We start from the raw sequence: 12376 nt of genomic DNA, 5'->3' as shown, positions 1-12376 counted from the left end.
ATTTGGTAGGATTCTGTGTTGTATGGAAAACTACAGCCACAGATCTTGTGAATAGATTCTTAGTCATGTAGAATACCCCAAGTATACAAATGGTCGTGAATGCATAGATTCCCAGAGTGAGAAATTGTGCAAAACAGTCTTCAGAGGAGTTGCAAGAAATTTGTTGGTCTGCAAAGTTCTTTATCCTAGGTTTAAAACTTTTGGCATCATTAGTAAAATATATTTTCAATCCTGGGAATTTCTCCTCCCATCACTGGCATGTCCTTGGTATGCCTCAAGGATAGGATGCTTAATAATTTTTGGGTAGAGGGTGCTTTCACAGAGTTGGAAGGGGTCATACAGACCTTCTAGTCCAACCCCCTACCCAATACAGGATGAGACTAAAGCATCCCTAACAAATATTCACCCAGCCTCTTCTTGAAAACTGCCAGTGAAGGGGAGTGATAGGTGTCAAAACTATGTTACTACTTCTACTACTGCTATCCTTTCTTGGAGAGGAGGAAGGGCATGAGAGAAATTTATAAAATGATGTGTGATGCACTGGGTGGTGGTGGTGGAAGTGTATAGACAAAACTTTTTATCCATCTCCCATAATATTGGAACTCGTAAGCACTCAGTGAAGTTGATGATGAGTAATAGCTTCAGGACAGACAAATGCTGATTCTCAAAAGCTTATACCTTGAAAATATTGTTGGTCTCTGAGGTGCCACTGGATTCAAATCCTGTTGTTCTGCTGCAATCCAGCACGGCTACCCACCTAAAACTATCCTCATTCAGATGCTGTCCTCCATTGAATATCAGTGTAGCAGACAATATCAGGTGAAGCTTTTGGCCTCTAGGTTCTGTTTGCTGGTCCTCCGGGGCAACTGGTTGAGCACTGTGTGAAACAAGATGCTGGAGTAGATGGACCACTGGACTGATCCAACATCTATTAGTTCTTATGTTAAGATATATGTTGCATAACTCTTATCAAATATTTTTCTTAGCAGATAGAAGCAGGAAAGATGTAGGTATTATTGCCTGCAGTATGTATGCCAGTATGTTACTAGAACAAAATATCACCCACTCAGCAGCAAAAGGTTTTATTTCCTGCTCAGTCTTCTTATTGAGGAAATCGGCAGGCCTTGTTTTGTGAGATTTAACTCTAGATGAACGGAGGTATTCACAATGTGATTGATGAAGTGATTGTCTGGTTGATACACATCATGGAACCTGACATAGTGAGCAATCAAGAATTGCCTGCTCAAGGTTCCCCCACAGGTCAGAGAGCAACCTAAAATTGTCTAATTTGTGTTATACAAAAGAAAAAGCTAAATAGGAGAAGATAAATGTTTATATGTTTAAGAACAAAAGGTTTTAAGTGTAGTGCTTGTATTAATCTGTGTACAGATTTTTTAAACTAGCTGTATTCTTACAAGTTACTATCCTAAGAAATGAGAGAGATTGCACCCCAGGAAAGGCATGATCCATGGGTCTCCCCCTTTCCTGTCATTTTCTCTTTACAGTGGCAAAAACAGCAGTGTCTGCTGGCAGCTACTTTGAGGGGTTACCAACTGACCTTCTCAATGTCCAATACTCACCAAATTTGCAGGGGACATAGTCCTCACTGTCCTCTGAAGAACCCCCAAGTTCCAGAGAGATTGCCGGGAAAGGCACAATCCATGGGTCTCCCCCTTTCCTGTCATTTTCTGTTTACAGTGGCAAAAACTGGATTGTCTGCTGCCTAGAAGCTACTTTGAGGGGTAACTTACAAGCCAGAAGGAAAGCCAGAAGGAGTTCAGACAGTCCATGCCTCCATTGCCAGGGGAATTGATTGCAGGTGCGAAACTGTCTGGCTTGACGAACGGAGGACGAATGCAACAAACGAGGCTTGCAATGACCACCTGTTCATTTAGAATGGGGCCTCATGAACAGCTTGTTCGTGGCTTTTTTTGCTTCGTATTGCTGTTCGTGCCCATGTCTAATCACAGTGAGGAAAGGGAATAGTTAAATGTGTGAAGCATGCTGTTAGGTATCAGTTGGAAATGGGGAATGACTTACGGACTGCCAAATCTGTTTCTTGTGAGGAAATGCTTTAGCCTACACACAAGAAGACTATTGTGCTTTATTGGGTTGTAGGTTGATTGTTTAGAGGGTGCTTTATTTTCTGCTTTTTGCTTCAAACTTCTGTATTTTCTCACCTGCTAGGAAGACTTATTTATGCATCAAGATTTTTCAACAGTGAGAAGATAATATTTAGGTTTCAATTAGGCTGAAGAGGGAATATCTTCACTGTAGTGAGGTCAAAGAGGGTAGTTGTACTGTAAGAAAATAAAATAGAAATAGAAATAGGTAATACAAACTTGAACACAGTTAGCTGCATGCCTCCCAATAAAAGCAATCTGATGAAAGCAATTCATTTAAGTAATTTTATTAATTCAGGATACATATTTTTTCAGTGAGGAGATCAATGAGTGTTTCTAATACGAGAAGCATTGTTCATACTCAAGATAATAAGGAAGAACTAACAGTATTTTTGGTATAGGATTAATTTTTAAAATTTAAAATTTATATGTCACACCTCAACTTAATTTCCAAGTAGGATTCCCAAACTCCAGGTGGGGCCTGGAGATCTCCTGAAATTACAACTGATCTCCAGACAACAAAGAGAACATAAGTTCCTGTGGAGAAAATGGTTGTTTTGGAGGGTGGACTCTATGGTATTATACCCTGCTGAGGTCCCTTCCTTCTCCAAACTATGCCCTTTACAGGCTCCACTTCCAAATCTCCAGGAATTTTCCAACCCAGAGTTGGCAATCCTGTATCCATGGCAGCTATATAGCAGTCAGTCAGTCAGTCAGTCAGTCAGTCAGTCTTTATAGCTATAGTCAAAGACCATTCCACTAAAACAATATAATAATAAGTTAAGATCTTCAACAATAAAACAACATCCCTCAAAAGAATAATACAAAAGAGAATTAAAAAACAAAACAAAAGAAACCATTACAATAGGAGAGTTTGGCAGGAACATAATAAGTAAGTCAATGTTCAATAAAAACAGCAAAGCTAGTAGTTTAAAATCATTTATCACAAGGAGAGAAGGAGCACAAAAACATTCACCTTAAAAGCATGGGAGAACAGATAAGATTTTACCCAGTACTCGAAGAACAACAAGCGGAACAGGCAAGCAGAGACAGGGCCTTCCAAAGTTGGGGTGGCACAATTGAAAAGATCCAGCTTCATGTTCTGTCTGGACACACAGCCAAATGGTGAGAGAGGCTGAGCAGGGCCTCGGAGGACCACCTCAACCAAGCAGAAAACATGTGGCGGGAGAAAAAAGGCTTCCTTAAATGTCTATCTCTCAAGCCATTTATATTATTTTGGTTATTAAAATGAAATATAAACGTTGTTTTGCATATGAACCCCAGCAACACCGCACTGTGATCTTTGGTATCTTTTCTTATGCTGATTGGTTTGTGCTGTAAAAAAATGGAATCAGTGTTATGTATTCTAATAACAGTTATTAGAAAGCTAAGGTTAATTTATGTTAATTAAATTTGGACCTCCTGAGGCTTAAAGCAAAGAAAGGGCAATAGAGTTTCCAGAGGAATCTACTTTTCAAACATTAGGAAAAGGTAGAATTAATGAAAGTGGCCAAATTAAGGTATTTTGCAGAGAAGACTTGACCCGTGTAAGGGTGTTTTGAAGAACCTCAACAATAAAGTTTTAAAGCATCATCCCCTTTGCCATGTGATAAGACATCATCATACCTATTTATTTACTTCATTTACACCTTGCCTTTCTCCCCAGTGGGGACCCAAAGTGACTTATGCCCTCAGACTTATACCTTCAAACCCAGGTTTGAATTCCTGCTCTGCCACGGAAGGTGACTTTGGACCAGTCACATTCTCTCAGCATAACCGACCTCCAGAGTTGTTGTGAGGATAAAATGGAGAAGAGGAGAAAGATATAAGCCATTTTGGGTCCTCACTAAAAATATAATAATATAATAATAATCTAATATAATAACAATCAGTTTTCCTTGTATAAGATTGGGAAGCATCATTCTCTATATCTACAAAAATACACATAAGAAACTAATTATTTTAGTAGGTAAGTGCTTTCTACAGTTACAGTAGAATTCCTAGTATGTCGTCTTGAAGTATAAGTAACCCAAAGATAATTTTCATCAGCCTGTGGCTAAAAGTGTATTATTTCAGTATAACCATTCAGTATAAAAGTACTCAGATAACTTCAGCCTATCCCTTTCAACAATAATGCAGTAGCCAATGGACATACGAGAAACTGTGGTGATTTTTAGGAAAGATCAAATCAGGATGACCCAGGCAGAACTTTTCATTTTTAGCCCCCCCAAAAGGTAACTTATTCAAGGGAAATAATGTTCAAGATAATACAATGTCCTCTTTTCTCTAAGTGTAGCATGTGTTGCTAATATGCAGACACTGAAAGATGCAGATTAGACGCAAGTGCGCTACAGATGTAAGGCATTTAGTAGTTCAAACTTGGTCTAACTGGTTTTGAGAGCACAGGAAACAACAAGCGTGACCTTCAGAGATACACTCTCTAACAGAAGAACACTACACAAATGACATATCAAAACCAATTTCTATCTGGACATTTATTTGAACAAACACTTGAATACTTGAAAAATAGCATACCAAGGACAGTTGGCATTGAAAATAGCTCAGAAGGAATATTGGAGTACGCTGCTTTCCATCTGTCTGTCAGCTATTATGAACTGGCCTTGTTCCTCTGGGCATGTGGCCAAATTCACAGTATTGCTTACAACATTATATGTATTAAGCCTATCTTTTAAACAGTATTTTAATCATCTTTCCTCCTGGATCAATTACTGCCTGGGAGCATTCTTACCAAGGGATAAATATGTTTGGGGATTAGTGTAAAGCTTCATTACATTCCATGCATCAAGTTCTCAGTCTAATTGGTGATGAACTGCTCTAGATTACTCACGTTGTTTCATGGAATTGCTTGACTCAGTGTTTTCATGGGCAGCTGAGGCTGCATTTTATTAATACACATTTATTCATTTTATTTCTGATATTATTTATAAATAATTAAAATATTTGCTTTATAATTAAAATAAGCTTGCTTTTTATGTATCTTTTTAAACAGTCCTATGAACCAAGCCACATAGTAAGTTAAATGTCATGTCTTAAAAATAATCGATCAATCTCATTTAAACTTGCACTGTTGCATGTACAAGTCAAAAAGTCATATGTCCACTGTGGATTATGTACATAGTAGAAGGGAAACTGATACTGCTATTCAACCACTGATACACATACACAACCACTTCTGTCTCATAGTCTTCAATTAAATTTTTTAAATTCTCATTTCCATATTTATTTATTAGAAACAATAACAATCTGTTTAAAAAAAGTGTCTCTAATACTGTCAGAAATATATGGCAGTTGTTCATTTTTTATATTGAGGGAAAATGTATAACAGTATTTTTTCTGCCACACTATACAGAAGTAGATAGCCACAGTACAAAATATATTTAATGCAGAAAATGAATAAAAATACTGTCTTTATGACTATCAGAGGATACGAATTACAGTGAGGCATAATTAAACATGAGGAACAAACTGTGTAGGGTAAGTTGCAACATCTCCATCCTCAAATATTTGCCAGAACGTATTTGTCAGTAATTTATTAAGCTTGTTCAGATATACCTTACTTTAGATTTATTTGAGCAGGTCAGTCACGCCTCAAGATAAAATGTAGACTAGACAGCTTTACAAGAACAGTAGTGATTACTTTCAGCACCCTAGTGTGTTGTTTTGAGAAAGCTGTCTTAAGACTTTGTACACAAACTAATTTCCTGTCATATTTTGGCATTGTCCTTTGCCTAGGGTTGAGATATAGAAATATAGGGGAGGGAGAGTCAATCACAGATGGCTTTTAAAGGTACCTAAGTGATCATCTGAAATTGGCATCAGTTCACTTTTAGCATCAAATTACATTAGCTTTTCAGGTGGCTACGCATGCAGAATTCAGTACATAACATCACCTTATCCGCAGCTAGCTCAGGCCATTATAAAATGACAGGAAGCTAACATGTCTGGTTAGAAATCCCACCTGCCATGAGCTAAAAATGATCCTATTGCCATTACCTAATCTGTGGGCCCAACCCTGAAATTTCCAGAAACTGGCAAGTACTTTAGAAACAGTATATTGATTATTGCACAAGCAATAATCTAAAACTTGTTGCCTCAAGCCTCTCAATAATACTATGTTACTATTAAAAGGAGAAGTGCAAATGTTTAGGCAACACTTTGCTCAGGGAAAACAAAGGACAAACTGAATGTTGTGTCTCCTAAGATCCTGTTCCTTGTACAGGAAGTTACATGGTTTCTTTTGTACACTGTACTCAACATTCACTCCATGCAGGAGCCTCCCACACCTAATTAATGGGGCCTGATATCTTTAGAAAATGATTGCTTTAGAGGATCTTCTGATGATCAAGCAAGAGTAGATATAGAGTACTCAGACTCTACTGCCTTGTTATCACTCAGAATTCCCGTTTAAGTTCAAGTACAGTGAAAGTAATTCTGGATGACCAAAAAAGTCTTGTACTTGTACATTAAAAAGTAAAATATTAAATGTAAGACTACAAATTACGAATTGCACCCTTTACATTTTTGGAGAGCAATTTCAGAATCTTTAGCAAAAGGTTTGCTTTTTAAAGTGCCTCTTAAAATCAATGGCATATTTAGTAGAGAATTAAATGGGCCTGAAATTATCCAGGGAACATGAATTGCATACCAGTAAAACTGACCTTCTAGCAATTTCTTTTTATGAAATGTATGTTGAAACTGGCTTTAGAGCTGGCTGCACGTAAGAAAGCTGACCTTTTCAATATCTGCTAAATCAAAATTTTTAAAAGATCGCAGGCATGTAATGTGTGTTTCTAGATTTCTAGAACAGCACAAGATCACTTCCTAGTAAATACAAAGCTCCAGCAAAGATGAGATTTTTTAAAAAATATGTTGTCATTATATTTAGGAATAGCAATAAAGAAGTAATTTTTTCTCCTTATCTTGGAGTTCACTCCCATTAATAAACCCAGTCCTTGTTTCAAACTAACTATATTTTCGATACGCTTACTTTAGGTGGAATAAATATTAAATATCTAGAGGAAGTGTGATTAGGTAAAATGAAGTGTTGATGGGAGATAGGCATATGCTTCTGTTTACAGAAACGGATCAGCAACACATTGTGGTACATTGTGGTACATATGGAGATGGTACATATGTGATGGCTCTTGCCACTTACTGCAATTTTTTTATGATCTTGAGTAGAAACAGGCATGATCCGCAATACGATCGAAAAAAACCCACGATAATGGCGATCGCGCGATCGTGACCCGGCAAATCGTGATCGTCCACGGCCAACGATCCAGCGATCGGGAGAGGCCTGGATCGTTGTGTTCGGGCTTGGATTGGGGATCCAGACACTCAGGCGCCAGCAATCTATTCCCCTGGCAACGGAGCCAGGGGAAAGCCTGAGCTCTGTTTGCTCTCCTTCTGTCGCCCTGGAAACCCGAATGGAAGCCCAGCTTTCCTTAATCAGCAGGGCTTCCTTCCAACCACGGAGCAGCAAAGCAGTCACAATTTGGGAGAAGACACCCAGGGGAGGGAGGGGGGAGGGGGTTTCTGTAGCCATGGGCACTCCAATCTCATCCCTGCAAACCCTGACAGGCAGCTCTGACAGCCAAACACAGACCTCCTGTGTTGCTGAGGGAGGGTGAACAAAGCCTCAACATGGGCTGCTGGAAGTCCCCCTGAAACAGCTGTTTGGAGTGTGGCTCGTCGTCACCTACCTGTGGCCACCAGGCCCGGCCGCCGCCGCCACCACCCACCTTCCCACATAGCTGGGAAGAGCAGCGTGGCCCGCTTTGGCCTCCACTATCCATGATCCACGGCTCGGGAACGGGAGATGATTGGTGTGGATCGTTAATTCGGGATCATCGCTGATCCACGATCAGCTGGATCGTTCATTTTTTTTGGACCGTGCCCATCTCTAATCTTGAGTCTAAATTAAGTAAGTAAATACATAAATAAATATAAACAGTACAACAGGGTGGAGATCCCTTAGGGGACTTGCAGTGTACAAATATGGCCACTTCCAGACAGTCTTATTTATTTCTCTTCATTACTGTGTTTTCCCATCATTTCCACACAGCTTCATTAACATGCCCTTGCTGTCCTCACTTCTCTCCATTTCCCCCCTGCTCTTTCTCAAACCTATTTCCTCCAGTCTAGGCTTGCCATTCTCCAGCCCAGGGTGGGAGAGCACCTGCCCCACCTGCTGCCTTTTGTCTCTGCTCACCTGGCTGGTGTGGGGGGAGGCACATGGAGAAGAAGCAGGTATATACACTCCCACATTCTCCCATCGCATTGGCAATGGAGGAGCCATTGAGCACTCTGAAGCTGAGCTCAGTAGAAATCGCCCATTTGAAGGCGATTTCTACTGAGCTCAGCTTCACTGTACCCCATGGCTCCCCCATCACACTGGAAAATGAGCATGATGGAGGAATCACAGGCTGCACTGAAGGTGAACTCAGTAGAAATAACCTTCAAATTGAAGATTTCTACTGAGCTTGGCTTCAGCATGCCCAGCAGCTCCTCCATCGTGCCAGAAAATGACAGAGTAGCATGGAAGGAAGGTAAGTACCCTGCTTCTCTGTGTTTATTTGCTCTGCCCTCTATACAAAAAAAATTGCATGCCAGTGATATATAAACTCAGAAGTGTACCACACAGGCACTATAACAGCAGGAATTGCCAAGCAAAACATTGGAAACAAGCAGCCAATCCTCTCTTGGCAGCCACAATAAACATTCCTTTTCCAAAAATTCCAAAGACCTGTGCCTAGGTGCCATTTTCAACTTCTGTGTGCAATGTATGCTAGGTTCATTTTCAATATGCACTTTTTTAAAAGTACGCCTGTGGCAGTATGTGGAGTCTTCTGGAGAGAAAAGAGAAAACATTGCCTTGCTATTGATCTCAGATGAGGAGAAGCTTCGAGATGATTTTAATCACCCATGTGCCCATTCTGCCCAGCTTGCCCTCCACAGAAACTGCAGAAACTAAAACAAACAAAAGGGACACCCGCCAGTAATAGCCCAACACATTAAGTGTCCAATTTGGGGCCTTTTTCTGTGGCAGTATTCAGTGATATTGAGCACTGGCATCTTTGAGAGGATCTCTGAGGATGGAATTGGTGGGAATCTTTGCAACCATATAGATCGGTATTGGCACTTAAAAAAAAAAGTACTAAGTCTTTTCCAAAGTTCATGATTAATGATTCAGGTATCAGAATTAGGGTTGCCAGGCCCCCTCGATCTCCCAGCGGGAGCTAGGACCTGGTTCTTACCTGAGGGGGGGGGGGTGAGCGCGTGCGGAGCGTGTGTGCGTGCGCTGTGATGTCACCACACAGCCCGTTTTGGCATGGATCGGGCCCGTTGTGTGCCCCTGTGGAGCGTGGGAGTGTTCCTGCACTCTGCAGGGGCCCACAACGGGCCCAATCCGCGCCAAAACGGGCCCGATCCGCACCCATTTTGGCGTGGATCAGGCCCTTTTTGACGCAGATCAGGTCCGTTGTGGGCCCCTGTGGAGCACAGGAATGCTCCCGCGCTCCACAGGGGCCCCAATCCAGGCCAAAACAGGCCTGATCCTGGCGGCGGCTGTGCACGGAGGCACGCAGCACCGCAGGGGGGCGCACATGGAAGGCGCACGCCCCCTCACTGGCCAGGTTAATAGGGCGGGGGTGGGAGGGTGGGGGCAGGGGATCCCCTGCCCCCACCAGGGGTCTGGCAGCCCTAATCAGAATGCAGCTACAAAGCTTTTCTTGATATTAATCCATATTCAGTGATGGTTAGGTGATTTTGAAGCAGTATTAACTATTACCCCCTCCCCCACCACACACACAAACATACACACTTTCTGTGGATAAAATTTGTGCACATGGAGCATAAAGACAGCAGAATTCTTTATTGATGAATAGAATGGGTCAACATAACAGTGTAAGGGTGTTTTGAAGAACCTCAACAATAATGTTTTAAAGCATCATCCCCTTTGCCATGTGATAAGACATCATCATACCTATTTATTTACTTCATTTACACCTTGCCTTTCTCCCAAGTGGGGACCCAAAGTGACTTATACCCTCAGACCCAGGTTTGAATTCCTGCTCTGCTACGGAAGGTGACCTTGGACCAGTCACATTCTCTCAGCATAACCAACCTCCAGAGTTGTTGTGAGGATAAAATGGAGGAGAGGAGAATAAGCCATTTTGGGTCCTCACTAACAATATAATAATATAATATAATAATATAATATAATAATATAATAATAATCGGTTTTCCTTGTATAAGATTGGGAAGCATCATTCTCTATATCTACAAAAATACAGGCAAGAAACTAATTATTTTAGTAGGTAAGTGCTTTCTACAGTTACAGTAGAATTCCTAGTATGTTGTCTTGAAGTATAAGTATCCCAAAGATAATTTTCATGAGGACTAGTTATATACTAAGACCATAGATAAATTCTGTTTATGAACCAGCACAAGTATTTTGATTTGTTAAAAACAGATACGAATTCCTGTCATTATGAATTTGTTTCTAATTAGGTGGATATGCACGGGAATATTTTGCTGACATCTCTTGAAATTCACAATGAAGTTGCAAGCAATGAGGTCACCACAAGTGTCACTGATCCTCAGAATTCAACAATATCCTTTGACAACTCAGGTATCCAGTACAGAAAACAGAGTTTACATAGAGAAAGTCTGGGAAGGCGTACATTCGACAGAACTGGCACCCATGCTAAGAAGGGTCATTTACGAAGGAGGTCTTCACAACTAAAGATAAAAATACCTGACCTAACAGATGTGAACGCCATAGACAGATGGTCAAGGATGGTGTTTCCTTTCACATTTTCTCTTTTCAACTTAATCTACTGGCTATATTATGTCAACTAAATTGACTTTACTTTTTTAAAAGAGACTTCAACAAGGGAAATATATTCTGCCTGTTATTTTATATGTGTACATATGAACTTTTACACTATAATATATATAATATATATACAAACCCTGTTTATGTGTGTACATAGATTGTGAAAGAATATGTATTATACCCATTGTGCATACACATATACGCTATATATATATAAATATAAATACACACACACAGTCTCCCTGCTCTATAGGAATCTAGCAGTTAATTTAAAATAGAATGCACATTTTTTAATAAATGGAGAGACGGTATCTTGGAACTGTTAGGCCTTGAGAAAGCTAAGTGTTGTGTAAGACCTCTAGAATGTTTTTTTCAGATTTCTGTGATTCTTTATTGTTAGAATTTTGTGATATCATTGACAAAAACCATCATTTAAAATACTTTTTAATTGGTATAAAGTTGAACTGGTATTTTTCTTTTAAAAATTATATTTAATGTCATCAGCTTTAAAATCTTTGCACCTCATTGGCTTTATTTGCTAATGATTTTTGTTTTGTTTAATATAGTGTAATAGATCATTTTCCCTACCATAAATTAACATTCAGGGATCACTTGTTTTCTCTTACCCAGTCAGGTAAATATTGATCAGGGGGTAGTTTTTTTAGTGTTCCCCGGATTTTGAAAACATGCGCTGTAAGAAATCCGTTCATCAATGAAAAGGAACCTCTTTTTTGTAAGCATTTCATGACCATTAGGGCTTTCCCCAGTTAATGTGTTGTTTTGGTGGATAATAACCCACAGAATAATGCTGCAGTAATATCATTTGAATTTCAAATTCTATGAACATTTACAGCATCTTTTCTTAGACGGGGTTATCAAATCTGCTCTTACACGAGGTCCTCATAAACTGGGAGATTCAATCTGTTGAAGATCTTAGCACATTCGCGTTCCCTTCTGTATCAGTGTACTTGCTGCTTTTCTTCCCCATCTGCTGCAGGGCTGGAACCTTACATGTTTTAGTAGATGCTGGAAGGGAGCAGGCAGACAGACTAAAATCAGTTCTGTGGAAATTAAATTCCATTGGATTTCTCTTTGTCGTGGAGCCTTCCAGATTACCAAAATGTCAACCAACAGATAATGTGGTAATCCTGACTTGATATTTGTTACAAGTCAGCATTCCAATGATATCCTAGAAGACACATCGGGTTAGTTGTTTTAACAGAAGGCACTCTATCTGTATTTTTTTCAAGAAAGATCATGCATTCACATTACCAGACATTAATGTAGGATATATTTGCATAACATGCACATATATATAAATATATAGAGATGAATATTTTATTCAAATTTTCTTTCTCGTGCTTGCTGCATGCTATATCATACCTTTGTTTCT

General features: G+C 39.8%; 1 protein-coding gene across 1 annotated transcript in view; it reads left to right on the top strand.

Moving 5' to 3' along the window:
* Nucleotides 1-11006, top strand: part of GABRB3 (gamma-aminobutyric acid type A receptor subunit beta3) — a 157159-nt gene extending 146153 nt beyond the window's left edge. Inside the window, exon 9 of the mRNA XM_054973970.1 lies at nt 10656-11006. Coding sequence (XP_054829945.1) covers nt 10656-11006 — 351 coding nt within the window. The remainder of the gene's footprint in view (nt 1-10655) is intronic.
* The last annotated feature ends 1370 nt before the right edge of the window (nt 11007-12376 follow it).

This window comes from Eublepharis macularius, chromosome 3 (assembly GCF_028583425.1).
Source record: "Eublepharis macularius isolate TG4126 chromosome 3, MPM_Emac_v1.0, whole genome shotgun sequence".
Taxonomy (NCBI): Eukaryota; Metazoa; Chordata; class Lepidosauria; order Squamata; family Eublepharidae; genus Eublepharis; species Eublepharis macularius.
Note: the sequence above shows the minus strand (reverse complement) of the source record. Positions and strands in the feature narration are given on the sequence as shown.